The 27,045-nt window shown below is 26.2% G+C and overlaps 13 protein-coding genes and 2 non-coding genes across 15 annotated transcripts; 7 read left to right on the forward strand and 8 right to left on the reverse strand.

The window, feature by feature from the left end:
• The first annotated feature begins 272 nt into the window (after nt 1-272).
• T552_02978 (hypothetical protein) lies at nt 273-2,723 on the forward strand. Its single transcript, XM_018371500.1, has 9 exons — nt 273-387; nt 428-811; nt 857-868; nt 925-1,003; nt 1,054-1,586; nt 1,630-1,857; nt 1,908-1,959; nt 1,999-2,136; nt 2,184-2,723. The coding sequence occupies exons 1-9, from the start codon at nt 319-321 to the stop codon at nt 2,678-2,680; spliced, it is 1,992 nt and encodes a 663-aa protein (XP_018224629.1). The 5' UTR covers nt 273-318; the 3' UTR covers nt 2,681-2,723.
• Nucleotides 2,724-3,650: 927 nt separating this feature from the next.
• T552_02979 (hypothetical protein) lies at nt 3,651-4,940 on the reverse strand. Its single transcript, XM_018371501.1, has one exon. The coding sequence runs from the start codon at nt 4,894-4,896 to the stop codon at nt 3,688-3,690; it is 1,209 nt and encodes a 402-aa protein (XP_018224630.1). The 5' UTR covers nt 4,897-4,940; the 3' UTR covers nt 3,651-3,687.
• A 1,312-nt stretch (nt 4,941-6,252) lies between these two features.
• T552_05040 lies at nt 6,253-6,354 on the forward strand. Its single transcript has one exon. It is a non-coding gene; the product is annotated as a tRNA-Ser (tRNA).
• A 168-nt stretch (nt 6,355-6,522) lies between these two features.
• T552_05041 lies at nt 6,523-6,603 on the forward strand. The gene has a single exon. It is a non-coding gene; the product is annotated as a tRNA-Gly (tRNA).
• Nucleotides 6,604-7,091: 488 nt separating this feature from the next.
• Nucleotides 7,092-9,841, reverse strand: T552_02982 (hypothetical protein). The gene is made up of 6 exons (XM_018371502.1): nt 9,342-9,841; nt 9,246-9,293; nt 8,958-9,200; nt 8,811-8,912; nt 8,371-8,769; nt 7,092-8,326 (listed from the first exon to the last, which is right to left on the reverse strand). Exons 1-6 carry the CDS (start codon nt 9,793-9,795, stop codon nt 7,137-7,139), a joined length of 2,436 nt encoding a protein of 811 aa, XP_018224631.1. The 5' UTR covers nt 9,796-9,841; the 3' UTR covers nt 7,092-7,136.
• A 144-nt stretch (nt 9,842-9,985) lies between these two features.
• T552_02983 (DNA-directed RNA polymerase I and III subunit RPAC2) lies at nt 9,986-10,542 on the forward strand. The gene is made up of 4 exons (XM_018371503.1): nt 9,986-10,087; nt 10,140-10,237; nt 10,278-10,354; nt 10,400-10,542. The coding sequence occupies exons 1-4, from the start codon at nt 10,028-10,030 to the stop codon at nt 10,513-10,515; spliced, it is 351 nt and encodes a 116-aa protein (XP_018224632.1). The 5' UTR covers nt 9,986-10,027; the 3' UTR covers nt 10,516-10,542.
• A 2,289-nt stretch (nt 10,543-12,831) lies between these two features.
• Nucleotides 12,832-15,664, forward strand: T552_02984 (phosphoribosylamine-glycine ligase). The gene is made up of 9 exons (XM_018371504.1): nt 12,832-12,935; nt 12,978-13,046; nt 13,095-13,259; nt 13,304-13,413; nt 13,460-13,874; nt 13,921-14,211; nt 14,258-14,441; nt 14,487-14,758; nt 14,801-15,664. The coding sequence occupies exons 1-9, from the start codon at nt 12,878-12,880 to the stop codon at nt 15,616-15,618; spliced, it is 2,382 nt and encodes a 793-aa protein (XP_018224633.1). The 5' UTR covers nt 12,832-12,877; the 3' UTR covers nt 15,619-15,664.
• A 24-nt stretch (nt 15,665-15,688) lies between these two features.
• On the reverse strand, nt 15,689-16,399 carry T552_02985 (hypothetical protein; the record flags this gene model as incomplete). Its single annotated transcript, XM_018371505.1, has 4 exons — nt 15,689-15,814; nt 15,861-15,953; nt 15,997-16,114; nt 16,155-16,399. 4 exons carry the CDS (start codon nt 16,397-16,399, stop codon nt 15,689-15,691), a joined length of 582 nt encoding a protein of 193 aa, XP_018224634.1.
• A 126-nt stretch (nt 16,400-16,525) lies between these two features.
• Nucleotides 16,526-18,711, reverse strand: T552_02986 (hypothetical protein). Its single transcript, XM_018371506.1, has 8 exons — nt 18,634-18,711; nt 18,343-18,575; nt 18,223-18,296; nt 18,092-18,169; nt 17,738-18,045; nt 17,589-17,694; nt 17,317-17,545; nt 16,526-17,273 (listed from the first exon to the last, which is right to left on the reverse strand). The coding sequence occupies exons 1-8, from the start codon at nt 18,664-18,666 to the stop codon at nt 16,571-16,573; spliced, it is 1,764 nt and encodes a 587-aa protein (XP_018224635.1). The 5' UTR covers nt 18,667-18,711; the 3' UTR covers nt 16,526-16,570.
• Nucleotides 18,712-18,887: 176 nt separating this feature from the next.
• T552_02987 (hypothetical protein) lies at nt 18,888-19,434 on the forward strand. Its single transcript, XM_018371507.1, has 2 exons — nt 18,888-19,132; nt 19,206-19,434. Exons 1-2 carry the CDS (start codon nt 18,934-18,936, stop codon nt 19,388-19,390), a joined length of 384 nt encoding a protein of 127 aa, XP_018224636.1. The 5' UTR covers nt 18,888-18,933; the 3' UTR covers nt 19,391-19,434.
• Nucleotides 19,435-19,714: 280 nt separating this feature from the next.
• T552_02988 (hypothetical protein) lies at nt 19,715-21,453 on the reverse strand. Its single transcript, XM_018371508.1, has 7 exons — nt 21,345-21,453; nt 20,836-21,289; nt 20,688-20,793; nt 20,371-20,642; nt 20,216-20,313; nt 20,134-20,172; nt 19,715-20,086 (listed from the first exon to the last, which is right to left on the reverse strand). Exons 1-7 carry the CDS (start codon nt 21,405-21,407, stop codon nt 19,760-19,762), a joined length of 1,359 nt encoding a protein of 452 aa, XP_018224637.1. The 5' UTR covers nt 21,408-21,453; the 3' UTR covers nt 19,715-19,759.
• A 426-nt stretch (nt 21,454-21,879) lies between these two features.
• On the forward strand, nt 21,880-23,297 carry T552_02989 (replication factor C subunit 4). The gene is made up of 7 exons (XM_018371509.1): nt 21,880-22,012; nt 22,061-22,154; nt 22,196-22,213; nt 22,261-22,367; nt 22,417-22,518; nt 22,564-23,086; nt 23,132-23,297. The coding sequence occupies exons 1-7, from the start codon at nt 21,921-21,923 to the stop codon at nt 23,249-23,251; spliced, it is 1,056 nt and encodes a 351-aa protein (XP_018224638.1). The 5' UTR covers nt 21,880-21,920; the 3' UTR covers nt 23,252-23,297.
• A 36-nt stretch (nt 23,298-23,333) lies between these two features.
• T552_02990 (hypothetical protein) lies at nt 23,334-24,376 on the reverse strand. The gene is made up of 3 exons (XM_018371510.1): nt 23,902-24,376; nt 23,754-23,859; nt 23,334-23,710 (listed from the first exon to the last, which is right to left on the reverse strand). The coding sequence occupies exons 1-3, from the start codon at nt 24,328-24,330 to the stop codon at nt 23,379-23,381; spliced, it is 867 nt and encodes a 288-aa protein (XP_018224639.1). The 5' UTR covers nt 24,331-24,376; the 3' UTR covers nt 23,334-23,378.
• Nucleotides 24,377-24,428: 52 nt separating this feature from the next.
• On the reverse strand, nt 24,429-25,314 carry T552_02991 (hypothetical protein; the record flags this gene model as incomplete). The annotated part of the gene is made up of 4 exons (XM_018371511.1): nt 24,429-24,518; nt 24,564-24,638; nt 24,685-24,826; nt 24,872-25,314. The coding sequence occupies 4 exons, from the start codon at nt 25,312-25,314 to the stop codon at nt 24,429-24,431; spliced, it is 750 nt and encodes a 249-aa protein (XP_018224640.1).
• A 501-nt stretch (nt 25,315-25,815) lies between these two features.
• Nucleotides 25,816-26,230, reverse strand: T552_02992 (hypothetical protein). Its single transcript, XM_018371512.1, has 3 exons — nt 26,084-26,230; nt 25,898-26,036; nt 25,816-25,857 (listed from the first exon to the last, which is right to left on the reverse strand). Exons 1-3 carry the CDS (start codon nt 26,184-26,186, stop codon nt 25,830-25,832), a joined length of 270 nt encoding a protein of 89 aa, XP_018224641.1. The 5' UTR covers nt 26,187-26,230; the 3' UTR covers nt 25,816-25,829.
• Between the last annotated feature and the right edge of the window lie 815 nt (nt 26,231-27,045).

Raw genomic sequence — 27,045 nt, forward strand, 5'->3', positions numbered from 1 at the left:
TAATTTGATAAAAAAAAATTAACTTCTAGACAACTTAATTCTTAGATTTTAATCTTTTTTAAAGGGGTTTATTTAAGTTATTCTTATTTTAAAGATTAAAATTTCTGTTGTCTAAAAATATAATAATAATACAACTTTAATATGTTTTGTTAATAGAAAAGGGCTATATTTGTTGTTTTTTATGTATTTTATTATGTTTTATCTTATTTAAATATTAACCGTTTTTAAGGGCGCTCGAATAGATGGGTTAAGATTATTAGAAAAATATAGAGTTTTAAGAGTTTTTATTGAATTGGAGCAGGATTTAGGACAAAATCAATGGGACGAGAGCAAGATACAGTATTTGATGTAATATTTGATCGTTTTGACATAAATAAGAGGGGAAAAGTAAGTATTTATGAGTAATATTATATACTAATTATAGAAGGTTTCAATATGTAATTTTATTGATTTTATGAATGAGCTAGAAAAGATGAGATATAATGATTCTGAGCCAATTTTTGATGATATTAGCCGGAAACAGGTTGAGGAGTTTATTTCAGAGAACGAAAGTCTAGAAGTGAATAGAAACGATCTTCTTGTTTTTATAGAGTCTTTGACGGGGAAGAAGATGGAATCAATTGCAGAAGAGTTACCAATTTCAAGTAAAAAAGCTACTATAGAAGCTAATTTATCGTCACGTTTGCGTTCAGCACCTTTAGATGTTCCTACATTACATCACCAGAAACCTCGTTGTTTTAGTTCTAAAGATCATATAGAACTATCGAATAGTCAAGAAAAAAGTCCATTGAATAATGAGTCTATGATGCCAGTATTTTTTTTAGAACATGTATTATATAAATACTAACATATATAGGAATCTTTTAATGTAAAAACCCTTTTTTTGCAGATTATTTTATTTTTTATATAACTATGAATCTATAGATATCACCATTATCTCATTCTACGCCTAATAAGAGACAGATTAATGATATATCATTTTCTGGATTTCTTAAACCCTCTGGTTAGAATTTATTTAGTGATATATATATATGAATAACCATATAGGTTTAGACTTTGTTTTGTCGAAGATAGATGATAGTCTTGGAAAAGAAGCGGTTCTTGAAGGATTTGGGAGTTCACCATCTTCTGTTTTACGTAAAGAAGTTTCTGAATCTTCTCTTGAAAAGTCCCCAGAAACTTTGCAAAAAGACGAGAACATACTTTTCTTAACAGATTTAGTCAGGAAATATAAAGATTCTGAACGACAAACCAGTGCTTTAATAAGTAGACATGAGCAACATATAAATGAATTGGAATCTAAAATCGAAAGTGTATGTTTAGAGCTTAAGGATAAGAAAAAGGAATTATTTGAAACCAATTCAAGAGAAAAAAATCTTTTCAATCAGGTTTCAGCTCTTGAAAAAGAATTAGAAAAGCAGCAAAGAGAATTACGTTCATGGGAAGATAAATATTTAAATATGAAGACAAACTGTGAAGAACAGTTGAATGAAGTAGAACGAGTAAAAAACACAATTAAAGAAAAGGAGAAAGAAGTAGAAAAATGTGAGGAATTAATTAAAGATTTAAGAGAAGGAAAAGATTCTGTAAGTGATTAATTATTTTAAATTATTTACTTAAGTAATTTAGTGGGAGGTTGAACGCTATTTTTTCTCTGACAAAATTTCTGCACTAAAAGAAGAATATCAAGAATTAGAATTAAAAAATCAGAAATTAAACGAGTATAAATTTGAAAATATACGTTTAAACGAAATCATAGAAAAACTTAATTCTGAATTAGATGAAATTAAAAGGAATAAATTGAAGGAAGATTTATTAGAATATACTACGACAAATATGAAAAGAGTGAATCCTATGGTATTTTTTAATATATAGTGCTTATTTTAAAATTATTAATATTAATATAGAATTTAGAAAACGAACTTTTGTCAACGCTTCAAAATGATAAAATAGAAACAGGTATTTTGATGAAATTTATCTACATATGATTTATAAAAGACAAAAATTTAGTATTAGATACCCAGCAACCCTTTATAGATACATATGAGCCATTAAATAAAAGTGTACAAGTAGATACTCTACAAGAAACAAATGTAGATATTGAGAATGAAAACAATGACGGTTTAAGTTTAGATGGTAATTCAAAAAAAAAGAAAAAGGAAATAACGATTGATTTTTTAAAGTTTCTTCTAAGACGAAGTATATGGATAATAAAGATCTTGAGAATTCTCAAGAAATTAATAATCAATACGATATACTTTCCCGCGAAATAAATACTCAGAATTATTTGATTGAGAAAATATTTCAACATAGGTTCAAAATTTTTAAAAAAAATGATGAATCAAAAAACAATTTAAAAATTAATAATTTTTTGTTTTTTGTCTTATTTTTTAAGTCTTTAAAGTGGATTATTTTTGTTTTATCTATTATCATTATAGTTTTTATTAGTGCTTGGATAATTAATCAAAATTGGTTTATATTGTTTGGAGAAAAGCCTCAGGGTATTACATATGCTGAAATGAACGCATGGAAACGAGCAAATTCTTTGGATAAGTTATATGAAAATGGAATTATAGGCTTTAGAAGACCATGGTTAGAAGGGAATTGGAAATGGTTCAATTATTTAGAATGGTGGATAGATGATTTATTAAGAGATGTTAATATACAATGGCCTAGTTAATGAGAGAATTTTATGAGAGTATTTTTAATAATATATTTCTTTAATATATTAGATTAAATAAAAATTTTATATTCCAGTATATTATATGTAATTTTTATTTAAAATATATCTGGTTTGAAAATATTTTTTCATTAAGAATTATTAAAAAGCTTAATTCTAAAAAATTCAAAAGTATCAAAGAAATTGAAAATGTCTCATTCATAGATGATGAAGTTAAATTTTGACAAGAGTTTAATGAATAATATGAATAATTTTTAGGATTTATTTAATATGATTAAAAATATTATTGTCGTTTAAGAATTAAAATCATATATTAGTAAATTTAATGGAGTTTCTCTTAAAAAAATTATTAAAAATTAAATTTCAATAATTATACTTTAAAAGAAATATATAGCTTTTATCGCTTATTAAAAGATAGTATAAAATTATAATAATTTTTTATAAGCACAATATTTGATTTAGCATATAGAAATTTTATAATCTATATATGCATGATATTTATGATTCATTTATACTATTCTTTAATATTTGATATTTAATATAACTTCTAAATGTAATTTTTTTCTATAAAAATATTAGTTAAGAATTAAGAATATTTAATAGAATTTTTAATTTATTCTAGTATATCAAATATATTAATTCATATATGATAAGGAATTTTAAAAAGTAATTTTAATGAATAATTGATTATATAAGATATTAATATTAAAAAATCAGATATTAAATTATAACAATTATAAAATAAAGAACTTAATATCCTATGGTATTTTAATATTTCATAGATATTACCAAAATTTGTGAATTTATATAGTATACTAATTAGTGTCAATAAAGTATAATATAAAATGTTTTATTGATTATAATAAAAAAATAAAATTAAAACCCAAACAAAGAAATAATGTATTCTAAAATTTAAGCTAAAAAACAAAATAATATTTAAAGTATTTTCCAATTCTAGAAATTTCAGTTTCTAAAATTAAAAAAATCCCAAAAGAGAATATGTATTTTTAAAAAAACAAAGATAGATTCTTCTCATCTTTTTTTCTTCTTTCTAAATGCATAGAATTACGAATTTCTCTTCTCCATTCATCTATACCCCCATAATTAAAATTAACGGCCCTTTCTAATCCTGATGGTGATCTCACATTATGATAAGCTTTTGAATATAACATTTCTTCAAGTTTAGAAGATGGTGAACTGTATGAAATAGGAGGTGGTGAATGAGGTGAATGAGGTGAATGAGGTGAATGAGGTGTATGAGTTGTCAAAGATGAAGGATTTTGATGATAATAATATAATAAATTTGAAGAATTTGTTGCTTCTAGATCTTGATATGGAGGTGTACAATGAGATTGATATAAATTAGAATTTAATTTTGGTGTAGGAGATAAGTCATCTGTAAAAAGTCTTACAGGTCCTGCATTATCACGATGATCTATAGAACCTATTGAAGTATCACATGACATGTGAAATGGTGGTGAAGCAATCTCATTTTCAAGTGAAGTAATAAAAACATTGTCGTTATTTTCTTTTGGTAAAATTGTTAAGCTTTTTCTATCATCTGATAATGGCTGGTTTTCTTTTCCATTTTGCGTTTCTAAAATTTCTAAAGAAGCTATTTTTTTCTTAAGCTGAGAAAATTCTGTATTCTCATCCATTTTTGAAAGAGGTTGATTAACATTTGTTAACGTATTCGCTGTACATACTGTAAATGGTGATGTTTGTTCATTTTTAGTCGTCCCTTTTAAAGTGGACAAATTACAAAGGTTTTCTTTATATTGAAAGCTAGATGATGCTGGTCGTTGAAAAAGCAAGTTTTTAGCTAAAAATGTACGTTTAAGATGCAAAACAAATCTCCCCGCCGCTGACTTCTTTTTATTCGGTGAACGCAATGAAAATGTACTGAATTTATTCCGACGAAGTCCCTGTGATCGAGAACATTCTTGATCACCATGAATAAATAATGGCATTGATAATCTTTGCTTCGGAATACGATAATGATTATCTGGCATTAATCCATATCCCGTAACTTCTCCTGCCACTGATCCACGTTCCATAGACCTTAATGAAACTACATCTGCTTGTCCATCATCACTCCATATCTTTGTCTCTTCTATAGGTAAATGAACGTGCAATTGTTTTAGCATCGCTAGACGGGCGGCGTAAAGTGCTGCCGCCTGATTATCTGAATTTGCGTCTCCTGATCTTGGTCGCATATAAACTCCTATAAATATTCTGTTTTTATAAGAATTATCCTGTTATTATAAGATTTATTTCTCTTTGACCGCCTGCAGTCGTGGTTGGTTGATAACGATAAACATCAAACAAAAAATAAAGGCGAGCTTAAGAAAATAAAGAAATAAAGAGTCATGTATGAGGAGGAGTTTTAGAAATATTATTATAATATTAGAAGGAAAAAGAAGATTAAAAAGAGTTATTTATGTATGTAGAAAGTAAATAAGGGTAAAATGAGATATAAGGGATAGAGATAAGAGATAAGAGATAAGAGATAAGAAATATTAGTAATATTAGTAATATATTTAATGAATATATATATTAAATAAATAAAAGGGGTAATAATTTTTTTAAAGATTAAATAATGAATTTTTAATAAAATTAATGAGAAAATAAATAAGATATAATATGAATTTTTTTAAGATAAGGATTATTTATATTTGTTTATAAAAGCTATTTGAATTTTGATTATGTTTTTAATTTTGATAATATTTTTAATTTTGATTATGTAATATGTTATTATTTTTTTTTTTTAATATTTATTTATTTTTTAAAAAGTATAAATTGTTAAAATATTTAAAAGAATAAAAAAAGTATTTAGTTTTTTTTTTTATAGAAATTTAATGAAAAACATATGATTAATTCTTTTAATTTAAATGAATTTATATAATATTTTAAATATAGTTATTTAAAAAGGTTTTAAAAAATAAATAAATATTTTTTAGATGCTAATATTTTAATTAAAAATAAACAATTCTAATAAATTGTAATTATTTTCAAATTATTATTTAGTTTAATAAAGTAAAGATATTATTGAAAAAGTACTAGTTTGAAATTCTTAAATTAAGAGATGATTTAATGAAATAATTGATTATTTCTTGAAAAAGGTTTTTTAAATAATAGAATAAAATATAAAAATATAAATAAAAACATAAAAATATAAAAATATATTCTAAAATTAATATTTAAAAGCATAGATAGATTAAATAGTGAAGTAACATTTATATTAAACAATCTAAAGAATAAATTTAATATCAATTTTTATAAAAATTATTTCTAAAAGTTAAATTTATAAAAGTTACATTTATAAAAAATTATTTCTAAAATGTATTAAGTTTATTTTAAATATTTTTACATGTTTATTTGTATATTTTCTATTTTATAGACAAATAAAATATAAGAATTTAAATATTAATAAATATCTCAGTTTAGATATTATTTGTATATTCTTTATAAAAATAATGTTAAAATTTATTAATATTTTATCAAAAACTATATAATAAAAAATATTGTTTTTTTAAATGACTTTATAAGTTTTTTTTTATGCGTGGCTAGCAGACAATGTACCAAAGTGGTTACTGGGTTGCACTCGAATCGCCGTTTACGTGCGTGTCATGCAATGGGCTTTGCCCGCGTAGGTTCAAATCCTGCCATTGTCGATTTTTTTAATATGTAAAAAAACTTTAAAAAAGTAGTTTTTATATTATTTCTAAACAAAATAGATTGTTGTATTATAAAATCTTTAATAAAATATTAAATATTCTTTTAAAAGTATACAAAAACATAATTTACTAATTATCTATCATTTTATTTATAAATAATGGCGCACACCAGTGGTTTAGCGGTAAAATCTTCGCTTCCCATGTGGAATTTAGCGAAGGCCCCGGGTTCGACTCCCGGCTGGTGTAATAATATATTTTGGAGTAATTTGATGTTTTGAGCCTTATTTATTTGTTTTTTCTATTTAAATATATATTTCTGATAAATAACCTTTTATTAAAATATATATATAATTACTTCTATTTATTTAATATTGTATTATATAATAGACGTTAGGAATTTTGCAACAGTTTTCATGTTTTTAATAGTATTCTTATAATAATTAATATTTAAATTAAAATCAAGATTAGCTATACAATAATTCTATAATATTTATATTTATTTTAAGTATTATTTATTAAATAACATTTTATTTAAAAGCTTATTAAAATCGAATAATCCTAAAAGATGAAATAGAAATAGAATTAGAATAAGAAAGATTAGAGATAAATCTTTGAAAAAACCCTTTAAAGATGAAATGCCCAATATGCAAAACTATAAATAGTTTATTTTAATAATTCTGTATAAAAGTATATATTCAATATAATTAATATTTAAATATATATATAAAAAGCTATAAAAAATGAAATTTCTCAAAAAACTTAAATTAACAAGTAATGAACTATACTGTTAATGTACGACCTAATGTAGAACCAAATAAAGATCGTTTTGGTAAATAATTGAAACGAAGAATAGGTAGACCTTCATCTGAATCTTGATTATTATACCTTGAATAATATAACATATGTCGATTGTAAAAATGAAAACGATTATTCAAGGCCGCTGTTATATAATTTAATGAGTTTTTATGCAAAATCTTCTTAATAAGAAAACAGAATATTATAAATATTAGCATAATTAAAAAAAAAAATTGTAAAATATAAGTGTAAGATGTGCTTGATAGACATTTTGGATCCAAAACTCGGTCTATGATAAGAATTTGACCATGAAATGATGTTTTTCCTTCACCAAGTATATTGATTTGCTGATAACAATTTTTAGAGGAATAAAAATTAATATTATATAAAGAACCATCAATCTTTACTGCTCCAATTTTTATTCCATCTTTATGTAAACTTTTACGAGGGTATATATCCTTTAGAAAATCTGAATTGTTTAATTGAGGGGGTAACAAATGCAATTTCACTATTTCTTGTAGAGTTAAATTATCATGAACTATATTTTTAAGAGTTTTCCATGCACTATCAATAGGCGCTAAAATAGTAAATTTTTCTTGAGGATTTAGTATATAAAAAAGATCACTTAATTCAATCGTTTGAGGAAACAAAGAAATATGTTTAGTTGAAAACAAGTGTTGAGGTGTAATATTTAATGTTGATGGAATAAATACCTTAGAGACAGCATGAGCCACGCCATTTTTCAAAAGGATATCACGTTTTTCAATTTGAAATGTAGATGATTTATTTTCTGATATAAGAAAAAACCCAGTAGGATATTTTTGAATAGTCGCTGAAGCGCCACCAAGAGTAAATATTGTCTTATTTATCAATAAAAGTTCATCAAAATGTAAAACTTCGTTAAAAATAGTATTAATTAAAACTTCTTTAAGTAAATCTTTGGATGAATTTAATGCTAAATAATCCTGAACTAATCCTAAATCTTCCCAAGCAGAGTTCGTAGGCACAAAATATGTAAGAGATTCTTTATTGCGTAGCAGTATATCCATTTTCGTATTATATAAATATTCCATACTTATAGATATATGGAACATAGGTGCTACCATTGCTGGAAGTAAAAGAGGAGGAACAAGTTCTGAATCAATTCGATAAATTTTAGTTTTACCAATTACAACTAGTACTAATTTAGCATACTTTTATTATATTAAAAAGTACTACGTGGTTTTCCTAAAATCATGGATCGATCATTTAACCATATTTCACCATTTTTCCGTGATATCTTAATTTTTTGATTTCTTCCTCCAAGTAATTTTTCTTCCATTTTTGTTGTCAAAAGTTTCTCGTCTTCCAATGTATCTATGTCAAACCAATCATATATAAAATGGTATTTAATTTCTTGTACACATCGTATTTCTTTCATATCTGTATCAAAATAAAACGAAGAATCAATAGGCGCTAATATCACTTGTTCTATAGTTTTATTATTAACTAAATCTATCAGTCCAGCAACAAGAATTTCATTTGCAAATTTTGTTGTATCAGCGCCATAAAGATATTTAATAGGAGTAAATTCTAAATATCTCGGAAATATAAGGTTATCTATTTTATGGATTACGCCTATAAAATCAAATATTTTCTATATTATTTAATATTCATACCATTTTTTGTAATAATGTCATATTGAACAATTTTGTATCCATTTACATAAAACCCTGTCCCATTTTTAACTATATTTAATAATCCATTTGCATCAGATTTAACTTTTAAAGATTAGCCATAAAGAAATGAAAAAAAAAGAAAATTACATGCAATTTTATCAATAACATCACATTTATAAATAACATTATTCGTTTGTAAGTGGTTGAGGATAAGCATCTTTAAATCAGAAATACCATACCTAGATCTAAGATACGTATATTCTACATCATTCAAACTCTTAAACGCCCTATTAGTAGGTGCAAACACTGTTATTTTTTCATGTTTTAAAATTCCATGATTTACTAAATTCATAAATATTGTCATATCTGGATCAACAGATAAAATTGAATCTATTTTTAAATTAGATAGCAAATAATACGAAATTTACTAGATACACATATTTTTAGGAGGAATCATTATTTTATCAGTTACTTGGATTATACCTATAATAAAAATATTAAAAAAAATACACAAAAAAAAGCATTATATACCATTACGTATTATATAATCCCCTTTTACAATAGAAACACCACCTATATCTACTTTTTTATGTCCCTCAGAATCCACCATTTTTTTTACTTTTACACCAACTCCATTTTTTTCTCCATAATTATACATATGAGATCGAAAAACATATTCATCAATTACATCTTCTGTAAAAAGCATACCATCTAAAACATGGTATTTTAATATTTCTGGCGTCAATTCCGTCTCATTATTAAACGCTTTTTCGCCAGGTGCAATAAATGTAATATTTTCCAAAACATTTAAATAATTAATTAATCTTTTTCTCTGTAATTCCTTAATCAAAGGTTTAAATTCACTTGATGATGACAAAAAATCAATAACAGAAATAGACGTCCCAATTACATTATATTGCCATTTCTTACTCCCTGAATTAAGAGATAATGCTTTGGCATCCTGATCCCTTACAAAACCGCTCATTTACCATATAATTATATATATAACGCCCATATATATATACTCTTTACATCATAAAATACAGCTATTAACTCCTTTATAGACTTAAAAAAATATAAAAATATTTAAAAACTAAGGATATTCATGTCTTAATCTCTCTTATTATAAAAGTAATTTAGCACTTAATTTTTTAATTATTTTTATATAAAATAGATTCGCAGTTAAAAATTAATAATAATTTTTAAGACTGGAATGGATGGGTTTAGAAAAAAATAATATATTATGTCCTTATGATGGCAGCGAGAAAATATACATTGTAAATATATATATAAAGTGTTTTTTTGTATAAGAATTAATATTTTTTAAAGTTGCCAGATACAGCTAATGATTTGAGCTCAGTGACGTTTCAAATCATTAAGGAGGACCATACACTAGCAAATTCTCTTAGATATGTGATTATGAAGAAGTATTAAACCATTTTTATGTATTTTAATCTTAGTAATAAGTCCGGATGTTGAGTTTTGTGGGTACTCTATTCCTCATCCATCAGAACCTAAACTTAATTTTCGAATTCAAACATACAGTATTTTGCAGGGTTATATTTAGATTTTTAATAATGAGTTTCCAGGAAAAGTTTCTGCTGTTGATGTATTTCTTAAAGGACTGGATGATTTAATAGCTCTTTGTGATCATATCGCAGATACTTTTCAAAAAGAACTGAAATCTAGTAATATGAAAGAGTAGGAGTTTAAATTAATGGGTATATGTATTTATTTTAATATTAATTTTATTATTTTAAAACTATACTATATAGAATGTCTATAACTTTAATGTACGTTAAAAATCCATTATAAATGATAAATATGTCTGTATGATTTATCTAAACAGATTTTATATCTTTTATTTATATTAAAAAGATTTTTTATATAAATTTATAGTTTATCATATATTAAAATATTTATATTAATAAAATAATAATTTTATTTAAATAATCAATTAACACGCTTAATTTCGTTTAAAAAGCGCATCTGTATGTTATCCATGTATTATTACGACAGCAGCTTTTTTCGTATTAAAGTATTAGCAACAAGCTTAACTTTTGTTTTTATGGATATTATTTTTAATACAGAGGAATTGAATACATTTTCTAGACTTATAAGTCATAATAGTTAACTTTCACAATTTGCTTTAGAAGGGAGAAAAATTGCTATATACGGCGATGACTTATAGATAATACTTTTCCGGTGTTATTTTCTAGACTAGAAGACACTTTTGGTTCTTATATTATATAGCAATTAGTCTATTTTTTGTCTTTTTAGTTTTTTTTCTAGGACTTTATTGAGATGAATTTTTATATGACAAGAAATCTTTATTTAGAGATGCAGAAAATAGTCGAAATATTCATATTTTGTATTATTTTGGGTTAAATTATGTTAAAATTTGGAAGGGACTATTAGACATATTACTTTGTTTTATAAGTGAATAAAAAGGGTTAAAAATCCTCATACGTTTTTATAACATTAAAAAGATCATATTCATTAAGAGTATTTATGGGTTTATCAAGAAACAGGGCGGGAATTCTTAATTTAACACTCTTATGGTACTTGGTAGCCATGGAAATGAACCATGTCTATATATTAATGTTTTTATTTATGTAAATTTACAAAGCAGGAAACCACAGAGACTTTTTAGAAGGTAAAATGTTAACTGTACATATTTTCCCTTAATTCAATTATTTTAGGACTATAATTATTAGACTTTTTATATCATCATTTTTATTGCAAAAAAAGACTTTTAAATAACGTTACTTTATACAATAGTAAATATTAATACTATTTTTATGCGTAGCAATTGGATATTGTATCAACTATGATCTTTTATTGGAATTTAATACTCCAAAAAATAGTTTAGGAGTTGTATTCCTTGAATTATTAGATTTGTGGTAAGGTAATAATTTATTATTATAATTCTTTTTTAAAATTATACAATAGATACTACATATTAATTGGAAACTTTAAAAACAAATTATAATCAGCTTTTTGAAATTCTAAAAACAGTTTTGCACTTTTCTAAATATCAGAAAACCAATCATGCTGATATATTAATGACAATATGGTAACTATCTTGTATTAAAAAACAAGTAAAATATCTAAAAGACCAAGGAATTGATTCAAGATATTTAAAAGAACAGCATTTTGATGTTTAATCTTTAATGCTTCATGTTGAAACTAAACAAAACAAGTATTTTAAAATAACACAGACAATTCTTTCTAGAATGTTGGTAAACTACAATACAAATTATATAATGGCGTCCTTCAATTGACAATTGGATGATCTCTGAATATTTTGATTTGATAATATTCTTGTCTAGCATTTTTTATTAAATTGAACAATCAATATTCACATCTCCATTATATTTCATCTTCAATTAGAGATATCATTGCTTTTTACGACTTTGACATAAAGTTTATATCATTAATAGGCTTGATTTTTCAATATTACACTCTTTTTACTTTAAGAAATTCAAATTCTGTTTCTTGTGTCGACTTATCAAATCTGTATATTGATATTAGGAATCATAACTCTCATATTTACTGGTATTTAGCATATCTATACGGCTGATTAGGTTCTTACAAAGATATTTTGGATGTTTTTGACTTTTTTCATAAGAAAAAAGATCAGAAAATAGCATTTTTCGAACTTTTCATTCTATTAGCAATCTTTATTCAATCTTTCAGACACTTCTTATTATTTCATCTTACATTCTACATAACTATCTATTTACATACTCTGCTCTTCTAAAATATTCTTTCATACTATTTGGTCAATTTTACATAATTTAACAAGGATTTATTTGAATATTAATACTGACTATTAACCACTTCAAAGTATGATTTACATCTTAAACTAATCTGGGTTGCTTTTCAAAACTACTAACATTTCAACTATTTTATACAAAAATTTACTACTCTAATCATAAATATAGATTTTATAAAACATTTCTCAGATCAAGTACTGATTGGTAAATTTCTTATTATATATATATTTATAATATATATATATATATTTATATTTATTATAAAAGGTTTTCTATAACATTTTAAAAATGGGATCTTTAAAGAATGATATAAGAAAAATGAAGCTGCTTATAATTGGGAATGGAGGTATTGGATATGCTTGATATAACGGTTTTAATAGTATTTTAGGAAGAGAACATGCGCTTACATGGAGATTATTAAAATCCCCAAGAGTTGAAAGAATATTTGTTGCACCAGGTTAGATACATATAAAACATGGAGATACACATAATTCAAGCTGTGCAGGAAATGGGGGAACAGATGGATTATGTGGAATTGTGGAGAATGTAGATATTGGTCCTTTAGAATTTGAAAAAATGGTGAAATTTGCAATTAGTAATGATATTGATCTTGTTATACCTGGAACAGAGGCACCATTGGTCGCAGGAGCAGAAGAATATTTTAGAAAAGGTGTCTTATATATTAGAAGATCTTTAAGTGTTTAATTATAATAGCTGGAATTAATTTTTTTGGCCCATCAAAGAAAGCAGCACAAATGGAAGGGTCAAAAGCCTTTTCTAAAGGATTTATGGAACGAAATAATATACCAACTGCTAAATATAAGGCAAAGGAGCATTTCTATGTATTTGATATGAAATAATTTTTTACAGAACTTTACTTCATATGAACTTGCAAAAGAATATATATCACAAATAGACTATGATGTCGTTATTAAAGCATCTGGATTGGCATCAGGCAAAGGTGTGATTGTTCCAGAGTCTAAATCACATGCTCTTGCATCTCTTCATGAGATTATGGAAAATAAAATTTTTGGTATGGCAGGAGATGAAGTAGTTATTGAGGAACGTTTGATTGGAGAAGAAGTAAGTATTCTTGCTTTTTCTGATGGTTATATTATAAAGCCTTTACCACCTGTAAGAGATTATAAACGTCTATATGATGGAGATAAGGGTCCAAATACAGGTGGAATGGGTTGCTATTCTCCATCTATTTCAACTCTATCTTTATTAGAGCAAATTCGTGAGGAGATTTTGCAAAAAACCATTGATGGAATGAGGAAAGAAGGTGTGCAAGATCTTTATAGCTTAAAAATAATGTTTAAATACATTAGGATTTCCATTTGTTGGTCTTTTATTTGCAGGTATTATGTTAACTTCAGATGGTCCAAAGGTTTTGGAATATAATGTACGCTTTGGTGATCCGGAGACTCAAACAGTCTTGCCATTGCTTCATGAAGATACGGATCTTTTGGAAATAATGTTGGCATGTGTTGAACGAAGACTTGATTTTGTTCAACTTCGTATTAGTCCACTTTTTTCTGTTTCTGTAGTTCTTGCTGCAAAAGGCTATCCTTGTTCTTATGAAAAGGGAAAATCAATAGATATTGGTATTATTGGAGATGGTCATACATTATCAATTAATTTTATTTATATTAATTTTATTTTTAGAAGCTATTGTTTTTCATTCAGGAACAGCTATTTCTGAATCAAAAGGACTTGTTACTACTGGAGGAAGAATCTTGTCAATATGTGCTACAGGAACAACACTAGAAGAAGCAGCCAAAAATGCTTATAAAAATATTAAATCTATTTTTTTTGAAAATATGTTTAATCGCAATGATATTGCTTATAAGTTGTTAACTAAGAATAATAAAAGATCTTTTTTAAATATATCTAGGGCATGTAATACGAGTAAAGAAAAACTCAAGGATGTTATTACATATTTATCGTCTGGTGTTTCTATTGATACTAGTAATAATTTTTTAAATATAATTAAACCAAAAATTCAAACTACTAAACGTCTTGGTTCTGATGCTATTATTGGAGGATTTGGAGGTGTTTTTGATCTAAAGAATTTAAATTATAAAGATCCTTTATTAGTTGGTACAATTGATGGAATTGGAACAAAAATAAAAATAGCACAAATTATAAATAAATATGACACAATCGGTATCTATCTAATTTTTAATTCCTTTCTGCTAAATTATGTAGGAATTGATCTTGTTGCTATGAATGTTAATGACTTAATTGTCCAAGGAGCAGAACCATTGTTTTTTCTTGATTATTATGCCTGTAGAAAACTTGATATTAGCAGTACTGCGTCATTTATTGACGGTGTTTGTAATGGTTGTATAATGGCTGGATGTGCACTTATTGGCGGAGAAACAGCAGAAATGCCTGGAATATATTATAATAAAGATTTTGACAGTGCAGGAGCAGCTATCGGTATTGTAGAAAGGAAAAACCTTCTACCAGCTTCTAACATAATGAAATCTGGAGATATGGTTTTGGGATTAAGCTCAAGTGGACTACATTCAAATGGATTTTCTTTAATACGGAAAATAATTGAAAAATCTGGATTATATTATAATGATCCAGCACCATGGGACCCTTCAACAACAATAGGTTTAAGTCTTCTTACACCGACTAGAATATATGTTAAATCTCTTTTAAATTTAGTAAAAAAAGGTGTTATTAAAGGAATGGCACATATTACTGGTGGGGGATTTTTAGAAAATATTCCAAGAATTCTTCCAGACAATCTCATGTGTGAAATAGATGTAACATTATGGGAACTACCAAAAGTCTTTTGCTGGCTTAAAAAGATTGGAAATGTTCCTATTGATGACTTTTCAAGAACCCTTAACATGGGTATAGGAATGGTAATAATTGTTGATATTATGAACGTAACAGAAGTATTATCAGAATTAAAAAATATGGGTGAAAATGTCTATACTATTGGAGTCTTATCAAATAGAACATCACAACACCCAAAATGTTTATTAAAAAATTTAGATGCATGGGAGTAAAAATATAGCCTTTATATACAATAAATATACTTTTGAATAAAATTATGCTTATAAACGTCTATTAACCGTTTCATGAATTAGTCAATTTAATTTGAAAGATACATCCAGGAAAATTTGTTGTATCTGCAATAACAGTACATTGTTCCCCTAAATTAGTCAAAATTCCTCGAAGCATACCACATGGGAACCAAAGAAACTAATATATTAAATTAAAACTATATCATAATATATTTTTTACGAACAATTTGCGCTTTATCAATTGCATCCTGTCCTCCTGCTTTTGTTGACATCCGTAAAAACCAAGAAAAAGAATAATCAGTTAAGACATAAACACCCTACAATATGTATATATAAGACCTATAAAATATAATAATCTACTTTATGATTTGTTTTCAGATTATCTATTTGTTTTTTAAAAAGTAACATCCATATATCTTTACAAATAAATTTAATCATATCAAGAGGATCCATAAAACGTGATTTATTTTGTGAGAATCTAAAAGATTAATATATAACTTTTTTTTTTGTTGATAAACCGTTCAACAAGTCTTTGACCCACTTTAAAACCTAATAGTTCTAATTTACCATAAATAGCTTCACGCTCATCATCCTCATGCTGTATAGCTGCTAAACTAGATGCTTCAGAGCTTAAATCTCTAGGAACTTGAGGTGAAGACATTGTAACCAATGTTAATCGTTTCATTATAGGAATCATCTCAATCAAAAGCAAATCCATACATGAAGAACTAACAAACATAGCATGAGGATCAACCTGTACCATTTTCCAGAGAAATTATGTATTATTTCCGGCAAAAATATGACTTAATATTATTAGATTTTTTTCAACGTTTAAATCGACAAGTTAAATAATATTTAAGCCGAGAAATTATAAAAACATATATTGAATGTAATGTAAACCGATGTATTTATGTTTTTGAAGTTGTATATAAAGTTATAAATTTGTAGAATGAATATCAATAAAATTATTATCCCGAAATTCATCTTGCCAAGAACATGAATTATCTTTATTAGCCCAAAGATCATTAGGAAAAGGTCCTAAGAATGTAGAAGAGTCATTAATGTCTTTTGTGTTATTGTCAGGTAAAGGTTTATATAATACAACAGAATGCTCGGAGTCCAATGTAGATAATTTCATTGAATTATTTAAAGAATGATTGACAGGTATAATATCAGTAGAGATAGAAAGCCCAGATTCGGATACATTTGAATCAAAAAAACAAGTTTTCGGTAGATGAGAAATAGATGCTAAATTTAAATGAAAATTTGAGAGTGGAAGATTAGAAGATAATATTTCTGATTGTGAATCAATAGAATTATTACGACATTTTTTCTGTAATGGAGATTGTGTAGGACTTTCATCGTCGCTATCGAGTGTTAGATCGATTACAGTAGGTTCAGATCGTTTATATGGTAATTTAGATGATGATAAAGCTGAATGATTTTGTTCAAGAGATTTTTCAAGATCATTTGAATTCATATAAAATGTATCATGTTTTTTAGAAACGTCTTCATTATCATTAGATTCGGTTAATTCATTGCCAATATTTGATTTTGTAATAAACCAGGTTCCATTATGATCTAATGTAACTGATTCTACAGATGAAGAAACAGAATTTAAGATATCTAAAGTATAGCTGTAATATTTAAATATGAATCAATCAGATTTAATAAATATACCCATCAATGGCAAGATCATCTACTGCATGAATTGGTTTATTGCATATTGGACATTGCCAAGTAGGTGTCTGTTCATTTAATGTAAGAAATGAATAAGCATCGAAACATTGTAAATGATTGCAATATATTGATCTGCATGGTAATTCAATACGAGTATAAGAAATAGGATCTTTAAGAGAAATATCGTAAGAAGTAGCTATAATATCACCATCTTCAGAATCTTTTTTTACTTTAAAAATTAATATATAAAAAAAATAACATAAAAAAAATACTCGTATCCAATATCGCCTGTTTTGATAGATATCTTCCTGCTTTGATACGTTGAATAATATCAGAAATAGTATATTTTTGTACCAAATATACACCAAATGAATATCTCTGTTCAATAAATAAATAAATAATATAAATTAAAGTTCAAAACCTTCTCAGTATTTGCATATATCATTTCAATTTTATTAACAAGCTTCGAATCCAAAAATAATAAACTTGTAACATCAACAGGTGGTGCTGTACCTGGCTTTTTTTTCAATCCTCGAGTATTAGCATTAAGATGTTTTCCATTTACTTTTAAATCTATATGAACAGGAAATTCAATCAATGCAAAACCAAATGCAGCTGAATCAGTCGCTGTACAAAAAAGATAGACTCGATAACTTTCATTCGATGCTAACTTTTCCACTGCTTTCAACGAAAGTCGCACCGATGCCGTTATAATATTTCGTAACATTGCTTCTAATCGTCAAATAACCTCTATATATAAACCAATTCCTCTTACGTGGACAAATAATAGGACTATTAATATTTTCCAGAATATTATAGAAAGGACTGGGCTTAAAATTAATCCTTTGAAAAACTATTCAAATATAAGATCATTCTCTCCTTAATAAATATAAATCATTCTCTAACCATTAATTATCGGCAATGAAAGTGGCAGCTCAGAAATTGGTAATTCTAATGATCCTGATGGTACCGCTGGTAAACTAAAATAACGTCTTAATAAAATAAAAAAAAGCCTCCCAATACAACTTAGATGCATAAGAAACAACGTATGATGGTATCGGCTGAAGATGGATCCCCATAATACTGTTTTTAAGGCGCTCATACTGCGCAATATCCTTCATCTCAACGACCTTATCTAGGAATTCCCGGATACGAGTAATTAAAACATATTTTTTCCCTGATATAGGCAATCCGTATTCCTTAAGAATAGCTCTTAAAGTGGTCACTAAAAGCCTATTTTCCAGATGATGGACAATCAACTATAATCCATTAATTAGCCACCAAAAATAGCTCTTTTTTTCTCGTTTTTTTTCCTACCGGATAATTCTGAAATGGAGGAGGATATTGCATCTTTAAACCGTGAAAAAACCCGTTAAAAACATCTATTTTTATGAGTTTTTAGTGCATCTTAAATATTGACGTCGTCGTCAGAGCCAAAGACAGCATAAAAATATTGTCACTATTTATATGTAAAAATAGAGACAAAATACAGGAAAAATAGTAAGAAAAGGATCTTGTTGGTGTATGTTTTGTAGGATAGTTTTTTTTTTGGAGAAAAACGGCCTATTTATGAGCTAGAACGGATATTTTTTATTGAATTTTGGATATAGAGTGAAAATGGCTAAATCAGTGAGATCTCATAGGAAAAAAGTATATAGATCATTAAGACGAAGGGTTATATTTGAGCCTATTTACGCAGATCGTGTAAAGAGGCTTTCTTCCCGGTTAAAAAATCTTTTTTGTGAAAATATAAAAGATATGGATGAAATGATGATTGATGAGGATAAAAACAACAATATGAATGAAGATTTAAAAGGTATATATATTCTGTGTTTTTTTTTTTTTTGGATTTGCAAGTTTTTTTTGTAAGGATTTAACATTTTTATAAGAGGATATAGATATTGATATAGATGATACACAAAAGTCATCTGAAATACAGGAAGATGAGGGGTATTTGAAAGAAAAACATGAAAGGATTAGGTTGAAAAAAAAGAAACCTCGAAAAATTAAAAATCATAGAAAAAAGAGGACATTTGGTACATGTTTTTCAGATTTACGAAGAAAAAAGCGTTAAACTGGGATGAAAAGATCATATATTGTTAGTATTTTTATAGTTTTATTGTTTAAAAATGATATGATTTTTAAACAAGTTTTTTACTTTTTTTATAAGAATTTATTTGTTTCTAAAACATATTGTTAATACAATTGATAACTAATAAGAAAACTTTAAAACATACTCTTAATATTTATTAGAATTTAAGCATTTATTTTAATCCTTATATCCATACAAGCGTAAATTGTCTTGCTCCTACAACATATAAAAAGTAATGATTACATAATTAATTTCAAAATCCATAAAAAAAAGAGTACAAGATGCAATAATGAGAGAATTTTGAGTATTTCGAAAGAAATTAATGAAAAAGTATATATCCATTTAAAGATATTATTTTAATGCTTCAATACTTGAAGTTAAACGAGCAGCATTTATCCAATGATCCCATAAAACTGATCTAGATCCACATGATTTGGCGATTAATTTAGCAATACTAATACGAAACCCAAGTTCTTTTTCCCCAATTTTATTTCCATTTTGACGTTGTTGAACAAAATCTAAGTTAATCTTTTCAGAAATTTCATTTGATATCCCAACTGATATTTGTCTAGTATAAGCAAAATATTTTCTGAATTCTAATATTTTATCCGAAGTAAGAGGCAAAGGTAATGTTGAATTAGATGGTGGCTGAGGTCTTATAAAAATTGATGTATCAACCTAAATTATTATTTCAATATTTAAGTCATTTTAGATAAAACTCATACAGGTAATAATGTCTTTTCATTTTTACTTAAAACAATTATCTATATAATATTAGATATTTTTTATATATGAATTTTACATTACTGTAAGATCTGTTTCTATTTCATACTCGCTAAATGAAAAATGAAATGGAAGGACTTGAGACATAATTACTTGACTAAGAGAACGTATATTTTTTACGCCTATTATTTAAATGTTAAATCATAATTAATATAATAAATATGATAAATAAATAGTACCAGTATCATTTAATGTCCCTTCATCCATACTAGTTTCATCAAAACATACAATAGTTCCTTTAGCCAATTGCATAATACCTGCTTGCAGTTTTTCTCCATCACTTGAAGGATAAAATTTATTATTATTAAGATTATAGATGTCAATTTTTTCATATACAAATGCAGGAATAACATTTTTTAAAAATTCCTTAAATTTTAAAGATACAGTAGGTGTGCAATTTCGAATGTTTATTGGAAAAGATCCCAAAATTATAGCTGGCAATCTTGATGATCTAATTTTGTTTGAGAAAAAAAGGCAAAAAAAAACATCTACTTACACATTCGACACCAGATTTAAAAGAAGAAATTCTGAAACTAAAACGTCATTACAGAATATAGTCGCTAAATGATTAATAATTTCCTTTCTTGTTTTCAATATATCGTCTATAACTTTTAAAAATCATAATTATTAAGAACTTTCTTTACTTTGTTTTATCGTCCCAAGACTTCGAGTAACCAGCTCATTAATATCAATCATATTCATGTGTATAACATGTATAATAGGAAGATGTAGCGTAACAGTATGTTGTTCATTAATTATAGATTCCTGAACCGTTTCTGTATCTTTTTCAAGTATACCAATAACCTCTACCAGATTACAAACATGAAAAGACGCTTCCATTCCAGCATATGTTTTTAAAATAACTGCTAGATGTTTTTGATCTTTTAATGCAAATCTTTCAGAGATACATGTTTCTGAAGACGTATCAAGGGAAAGAGAACTTAGCATTTTAGATAAATCTTCATGCAACCACTCCGATTCTCCAGGAATCGATGTAGCATATAAACACTGTCTTTCATCAAGTAAAATAGTCGGATCAGATGGATCTAATGTACTTCTTTCAGGTGTCAATAAATCATACCGAGAAAGCCTCCATCCCTCAAAAAAACACATATTACATAAAAATAACCTTATACGTTCAAAATATACTCACTTTTCCCTCTATTTTATATGCACCCATACATATTTCCTGGCCAAAACCTGTATCCTGAATCATACCTAAAAAATCGATATTTAACCCCCAAAAAAAAGCACCTAAGTGCTCATACACGTCATTCTAACAAGTTTTCCTGTATAAAGAGCCTCTCCTGGCGTTGATTCCAGAGAAGGAATCTATTATATCAAAAATAAGAAAAAAACATCTTTTTGGCCTCAAAACCCACTTTTTCGCGCTGGGATTTCGAATTAAATACATTTAAAAAACATTCTTGCACGTTAAAATCAGAAAGAATGTTTAATTTGTGTTTTTTCGAGTGTTTTTCCTCTTTTTTTTGTCAAAATAAATACTAAAAAAATACCCTCAAAACTGACCAAAAATACAGCAAATCTCTTCCAAAGGGTTATTTAACCATGAATCAACGACCGACCGAACCATGTATAAATAAAACTCTAAAATCTCTGCAATTATGGCCTTTTTATATGCAAAATATATGAAGAAAACAATGGTCGTTGGATGGTAGTTATGGCAACTTCTCGTTGCCATAACTACCATCCAACCTACCAAAAAATAATGACAAATTCGATTCATGAAAAGACGGTAAATATGTCGTTTGAAGAGGAAAATAAAGTGTTTAACGTAAATCCTGACGAGGAATTACCATGGTACCTTTTTTTCCGGGTTGATTTTGGCCAAAATTAACGTTTTTATAGGATAGAAAAGTATCGGCCGATGTGTCTTGAAGATATTATGGGAAATGAAGAGACAATTGAGCGTTTAAAGGTGATTTCAGTCAATGGAAACATGGTATATTACTATACAATCGAATTTTCCGCTTATTTTTGCAGCCACATATAATGATTTCAGTTTATTTTTTATGAAATATTATAGAGGAATATTGAACGTATTATAGGGGATGCCAGGGATTGGAAAGACTACATCTGTAATCTGTCTTGCCCGTAAGATGCTTGGAGATGCTTTTAATGAGGCGGTACTTGAATTAAACGCATCAGATGAGCGGTATATATAAATTTTGAATTTTTATTATATTATTTTATCTTTAAAATAGAGGTATTGATGTAGTACGTAATCGTATCAAAGGGTTCGCACAGAAAAAAGTGAATCTTCCTCTTGGAAAACATAAAATTATTATTTTGGATGAAGCAGATAGGCAAGATTGAAGAAATATACAATAATTTTATTAAATCTTAAAAAGCATGACACCAGGGGCTCAACAAGCTCTTCGAAGAATTATGGAAATTTATTCTAATACTACACGGTTTGCTTTTATATGTAACCAGTCTAACAAGATTATTGAACCGATACAATCAAGATGTGCAATTCTTAGATATTCTAAATTAAGTGATCAGCAGATTCTGAAAAGATTGCTTGAAATATGTAAAAGTGAGAATGTTAAATATAGTGATGACGGTCTTTCTGCCCTAATATTTTCTTCTGAAGGAGACATGCGCCAGGCAGTTAATAATCTTCAAAGTACTGTCATGGGTTTTGGATTTGTTAAAGGTGAAAATGTATTTAAAGTAGTAGATCTACCATCTCCTGGAGCAATTAAAAGCATCATTAATAATTGTAAAAAAGGTGACATTAATGTTGCTCTTGAAACTCTTAAAGATCTTTGGAATATGGGTTATAGTGCTTTAGATATTATTACAACTTTTTTTAAAGTAGTAAAAATGATGGACGATCTACCTGAATATACAAGATTGGAATACATTAAGGTAACACTTATACATAGATAATGCATGTTATATATATGTATATAGGAAATCGGAACAACACATATGATTATTCTTGAAGGAGTACAAACACCGTTACAATTATATGGTTTAGTTGCACGTTTAACAAAAAAAAACATGGATCCCAAATATTTTATAGTTGATTAAGAATTCATTAATATATATGATGTTTGTGTTAATTATATTCTACAAAAAAAAAACTAAAAGATTCAAAAAACATATTCGATAAATTAAAATGAAATAATCGTTTAATTATTCATTTTTCTCAAGAAAATTAGCCGTAAAATACTTTACTAGACGAAGATGGTTGCGTAAATTGTTTAAAAAAGACAATAAATCCAGCAATACCAAGACATAATGTTGTATAATAAATCGAGGTTTTTAGCTTTGAAGAGCCTACTAAACCATATAATTGCGGAAATCCCATCCAATTACAAAAGGAATGTACTAATACTATTGACCATAGATTTTGGGTGGAAATATATAAATACGATACGAATGATCCAAATACCATTGTATAAAAAAACTGAAAAAGATATGCAAAAATACCGGCTTTTATATTGCTTGGAAATGACCGATAATATTCATACAAATGATGCATATGTGCTGTTTAGATCAATTACATTGATAAAATGTATATAGGTTATACCCAAGCCAAATAAAATAGACGTTATTAAAATTATTTTTAATACTGATTTTTGATGTAACAAAGAAATCATACATGATCTGAATATAAATTCTTCACTGAATGGTCCCTACATGAATCAATTATGTATTATACATTATTAAAAACATACAACTACATAATTTCTCCAGTTTATATAGTATTTAACACTGCGATCAATTGAAGATGATGTAGCACTACGACGTGTTATAGATGGATCACTTAAAAGTATAGTCTTCTTCACAAAAGGTCCCAAAAATAAACTAAAAACTAAAATCACTGGCCGTACAACATCCCAAATATTACATGGCCAAATTCCTAAGATAAAGAAAGCATGTGGAAAATATTCTTTATTGGATGGCTTCGTTAGCCAGGCTGTTGATAATCCACAAAAAACACAAAAATATAAAATTACTTTTATTCGATATCGAATTATAGCTGGTGTGTCTCTAAGTGCTAGATTAACATTGATTGAAGGAATATAAAGAACCAAGACATATAAAACTGCATAAACAACAGGTGCAACTGATCTAAGTAGCTGTATTAATGTTAGCCCATCCATTTATAAATAACAATTATTCAAATATAATTTAAATACCATCGATAAGTGTTAAGACCTTACAAAAAAATACAATAATGGTTAGAAAACATTTAACGTGTTCAGCATATCTGATTAGTAAGAGGAAGCCAAAATTTAGTCTCTTCTGCTTGTTCATCGACCCAAAGAAGCGACTGTGATAATAAATCTTCCTATATAAAAATAAATTAATATATATATATATATAAGGCACATACGATAATCGCAAGTATACGATAAGCATCCCAATGCAAGTTATCTTTAATCATTGAAAAAGAAACATAACCCATAACCTAAACAAATATTAATTTTAAATAATTAAAAAAAAAAAGATTTTACTTGTGCTACTTCTAAAATAGTAAATTGATCCGAATTAAGCTCATTCGGAAGAGAACATATTGCTTCTTGCCCTCCTATTCGAACAACTTTAAGCCCCGATGAAAGAATATCTAGCGTTTTAACTGATCGTAAAATATCTTCTCTTATACTAATCAGAAACCCCCCAAAAAACTTATTATATAACTACTCTGACACAACTACTCCTCCTGAATCTTGACGTATCTCATTAATACGTCGTAACGCCTGTTCAAGTCTTATTAATCCTCCATTTTCTCCTCTTGTATTTCGACAAAGCTCTACTACTTCTACCGCCAATCCAAAATAAAAATCATGGATATTTAACATATCTGACCAAAAATTACGTTTTTTAGATCCCGTTGATGCTAATGGATCTATTCCAATTGCTTTACACATCTGAGAAAATTCATTTCTCAGGTAAGGATTTGCATAAATATCTGGTCCATGATTTCGTGCAAATTCAGCTAAAATTCCCTTAAAAGCTGACAATTGCATAAAAAGATCTTCTGATCGTTCTTTAAAAAGGCTGCTACTAAGTTCTCTATATTTTTCCACTGATTTCTCCTGATTTTCAAAGGCTCCTAATCCAACTCCACGTCGTCCTTTTTGCATCGTTTTTTTTCGCTCAAAAAGCTACAAATCTATTCTCAATAGTTTCTCCTTGTTTTTTTACTTAAAATCTCTGTAATTCTGTGTTTTTATCTCTCAATAAAGGGCTTTTCTGTTCAGCTGATAAACTTGGAGGTCGTCAGTCGGTTCGCTGCGATAAGAGACCTTTATATATGGAAAAAGTTGAGGTCTGTAAAATACAGAGAAAAGAAGGTTATTGTAGAATAGAAAGGAATATTTTAAGATTTTTAGTGTTTTTTATGTATATTTTTTGATTTTAAAAATTTGAGTTAAAATCAAAAAAATATAGAAATTTTGAATTGTTCTAGTGTAGAAACCTTTTTATTAGTATTTTATAAACAGATGTTATGTCTTTTTTTAGAGTTAATTGTATCTTTTTAAAATATGATTAAATATATTATTTATATAAGAGTTATTAGATTTTGGTAATAATTTTATAAAAATTAAGAGAATTTTTAAATTAATATAAATTCTATATATATTTACAAAAATTATTTTTATGTTGCTTTTTTTGAATTTTCTAGACTAGTTTTTTTTAGTTGGGTTATTTTTAATACTAACCTACTATTTAATAAGATGAATATTTACATCAAGCCATCTATCAACACAGTTCTGAAGACAAGTTTCTTCAGAACGATCTAAATTGTTTCCAAGTTTATTTGTAATACAGCGTTTGAAACAACGATCTGTAAATTCTAATATACCTTTGTATAATGATTTAATTTTGTTTAAAAAAAAATGTAAAAAAAACCTTGCTGTATTTTTGCTTTTCCATTTTCTTGTTCAATAAATTGAGATAGTTCATCACGAGTTTTATTATCAAGACTTTCTAAAAGTTTTAAAGTATCAGACATTTTTTTCAAAAAAAAGGTAATTGAAAAGACGTTTTAAAGAAAATATAAAAGATTTTTGAAAAAAAAGAGAAAATACAAGGGAATTATGTATATTTAGAATTAGATTTAATAAATCTTTATAATATTTTTTATAAAAAGAAATTTGAAAAAATAAAAGTAATATAGAAAGTTAAATATTAGGATTTAAATATATTTTAGAATTCAAGTTTTACAAGAAAAAAGTAATAATTTTAATTATTATTTGGTTAAATTGTAAAAAAATGATATAAAAAGATTAAAAAAATTAAAATTTATATAATTAAAGAATAATTATAGAGTATAATATTTAAATATGTATATTTTGTTAAATATTTTTTATAAATAATGTTATTTAAAAATAATTAATATTTCATCAGAAATCATTTTTATTTTATTATTAAAATAATTATTTAAGTCATTAGATGATTTACTCCAAATGTTTGGTTAAAGTATTGTATTTTTTTTCTATATGAATTATGTATAAATTAAACTATTTAAAAATATAAAAGTTAAATATAATGATTAATTGTCATTTTCTTTAATCAATTATTAGTATAAATTGAAGTTTTTAATATTTTTTAAGTATTCATTTTAAATTTGTATAAAAATACTATTCAATCTTAAATATAAATAAAAAATATAAAGTATATAAAAATATATAAATAATTTAAAAAATAAAATAAAGCTTAAATCTTTCTAAAAAAAAAAATAAATAATAAAAATTAGAGAATTCTGTAATATATAAATATTTCAATAATAAAGATCTAAAATATTTGAAAAAATAAACCTTTAAAAGCTAATTCTTGAAATATTCATATAGCTTTAGACTAATGTTAAAATA

The sequence above is a fragment of the Pneumocystis carinii genome, assembly GCF_001477545.1.
Source record: "Pneumocystis carinii B80 chromosome Unknown supercont1.14, whole genome shotgun sequence".
In the NCBI taxonomy this organism is placed as follows: domain Eukaryota; kingdom Fungi; phylum Ascomycota; class Pneumocystomycetes; order Pneumocystales; family Pneumocystaceae; genus Pneumocystis; species Pneumocystis carinii.

What these genes read in the sequence shown, in the direction of transcription:
- T552_02978 (XM_018371500.1), top strand. Translation starts at nt 319, where the DNA reads ATGGGACGAGAGCAAGATACAGTATTTGATGTAATATTTGATCGTTTT. An exon ending in TGAAAAGAGTGAATCCTATG is followed by an intron (nt 1,858 to 1,907) that starts GTATTTTTTAAT and finishes ATATTAATATAG; the next exon opens with AATTTAGAAAACGAACTTTT. An exon ending in AAATGATAAAATAGAAACAG is followed by an intron (nt 1,960 to 1,998) that starts GTATTTTGATGA and finishes GATTTATAAAAG; the next exon opens with ACAAAAATTTAGTATTAGAT.
- T552_02979 (XM_018371501.1), bottom strand. Translation starts at nt 4,896, where the DNA reads ATGCGACCAAGATCAGGAGACGCAAATTCAGATAATCAGGCGGCAGCA.
- T552_02982 (XM_018371502.1), bottom strand. Translation starts at nt 9,795, where the DNA reads ATGAGCGGTTTTGTAAGGGATCAGGATGCCAAAGCATTATCTCTTAAT. An exon ending in GATTCCTCCTAAAAATATGT is followed by an intron (nt 9,201 to 9,245) that starts GTATCTAGTAAA and finishes ATTTAAAAATAG; the next exon opens with ATTCAATTTTATCTGTTGAT. An exon ending in TGTTATTGATAAAATTGCAT is followed by an intron (nt 8,913 to 8,957) that starts GTAATTTTCTTT and finishes AATCTTTAAAAG; the next exon opens with TTAAATCTGATGCAAATGGA.
- T552_02983 (XM_018371503.1), top strand. Translation starts at nt 10,028, where the DNA reads ATGGGTTTAGAAAAAAATAATATATTATGTCCTTATGATGGCAGCGAG. An exon ending in GCAGCGAGAAAATATACATT is followed by an intron (nt 10,088 to 10,139) that starts GTAAATATATAT and finishes TATTTTTTAAAG; the next exon opens with TTGCCAGATACAGCTAATGA. An exon ending in TTTTCGAATTCAAACATACA is followed by an intron (nt 10,355 to 10,399) that starts GTATTTTGCAGG and finishes ATGAGTTTCCAG; the next exon opens with GAAAAGTTTCTGCTGTTGAT.
- T552_02984 (XM_018371504.1), top strand. Translation starts at nt 12,878, where the DNA reads ATGGGATCTTTAAAGAATGATATAAGAAAAATGAAGCTGCTTATAATT. An exon ending in AAGAATATTTGTTGCACCAG is followed by an intron (nt 13,047 to 13,094) that starts GTTAGATACATA and finishes CAAGCTGTGCAG; the next exon opens with GAAATGGGGGAACAGATGGA. An exon ending in CGCAATGATATTGCTTATAA is followed by an intron (nt 14,442 to 14,486) that starts GTTGTTAACTAA and finishes AAATATATCTAG; the next exon opens with GGCATGTAATACGAGTAAAG.
- T552_02986 (XM_018371506.1), bottom strand. Translation starts at nt 18,666, where the DNA reads ATGCAATATCCTCCTCCATTTCAGAATTATCCG. An exon ending in CTCCATTTCAGAATTATCCG is followed by an intron (nt 18,576 to 18,633) that starts GTAGGAAAAAAA and finishes AATGGATTATAG; the next exon opens with TTGATTGTCCATCATCTGGA. An exon ending in ACAGGCGATATTGGATACGA is followed by an intron (nt 17,546 to 17,588) that starts GTATTTTTTTTA and finishes TAATTTTTAAAG; the next exon opens with TAAAAAAAGATTCTGAAGAT.
- T552_02987 (XM_018371507.1), top strand. Translation starts at nt 18,934, where the DNA reads ATGGCTAAATCAGTGAGATCTCATAGGAAAAAAGTATATAGATCATTA. An exon ending in TATGAATGAAGATTTAAAAG is followed by an intron (nt 19,133 to 19,205) that starts GTATATATATTC and finishes CATTTTTATAAG; the next exon opens with AGGATATAGATATTGATATA.
- T552_02988 (XM_018371508.1), bottom strand. Translation starts at nt 21,407, where the DNA reads ATGATTCAGGATACAGGTTTTGGCCAGGAAATATGTATGGGTGCATAT. An exon ending in CATATAAAATAGAGGGAAAA is followed by an intron (nt 21,290 to 21,344) that starts GTGAGTATATTT and finishes TGTTTTTTTGAG; the next exon opens with GGATGGAGGCTTTCTCGGTA. An exon ending in AGGGACATTAAATGATACTG is followed by an intron (nt 20,314 to 20,370) that starts GTACTATTTATT and finishes TTTAAATAATAG; the next exon opens with GCGTAAAAAATATACGTTCT.
- T552_02989 (XM_018371509.1), top strand. Translation starts at nt 21,921, where the DNA reads ATGACAAATTCGATTCATGAAAAGACGGTAAATATGTCGTTTGAAGAG. An exon ending in CCTGACGAGGAATTACCATG is followed by an intron (nt 22,013 to 22,060) that starts GTACCTTTTTTT and finishes ACGTTTTTATAG; the next exon opens with GATAGAAAAGTATCGGCCGA. An exon ending in ATTTTGGATGAAGCAGATAG is followed by an intron (nt 22,519 to 22,563) that starts GCAAGATTGAAG and finishes AATCTTAAAAAG; the next exon opens with CATGACACCAGGGGCTCAAC.
- T552_02990 (XM_018371510.1), bottom strand. Translation starts at nt 24,330, where the DNA reads ATGGATGGGCTAACATTAATACAGCTACTTAGATCAGTTGCACCTGTT. An exon ending in ACTGGAGAAATTATGTAGTT is followed by an intron (nt 23,860 to 23,901) that starts GTATGTTTTTAA and finishes TGATTCATGTAG; the next exon opens with GGACCATTCAGTGAAGAATT. An exon ending in GTCTATTTTATTTGGCTTGG is followed by an intron (nt 23,711 to 23,753) that starts GTATAACCTATA and finishes TGATCTAAACAG; the next exon opens with CACATATGCATCATTTGTAT.
- T552_02992 (XM_018371512.1), bottom strand. Translation starts at nt 26,186, where the DNA reads ATGTCTGATACTTTAAAACTTTTAGAAAGTCTTGATAATAAAACTCGT. An exon ending in AAAAGCAAAAATACAGCAAG is followed by an intron (nt 26,037 to 26,083) that starts GTTTTTTTTACA and finishes CATTATACAAAG; the next exon opens with GTATATTAGAATTTACAGAT. An exon ending in AATATTCATCTTATTAAATA is followed by an intron (nt 25,858 to 25,897) that starts GTAGGTTAGTAT and finishes AAAAAAAACTAG; the next exon opens with TCTAGAAAATTCAAAAAAAG.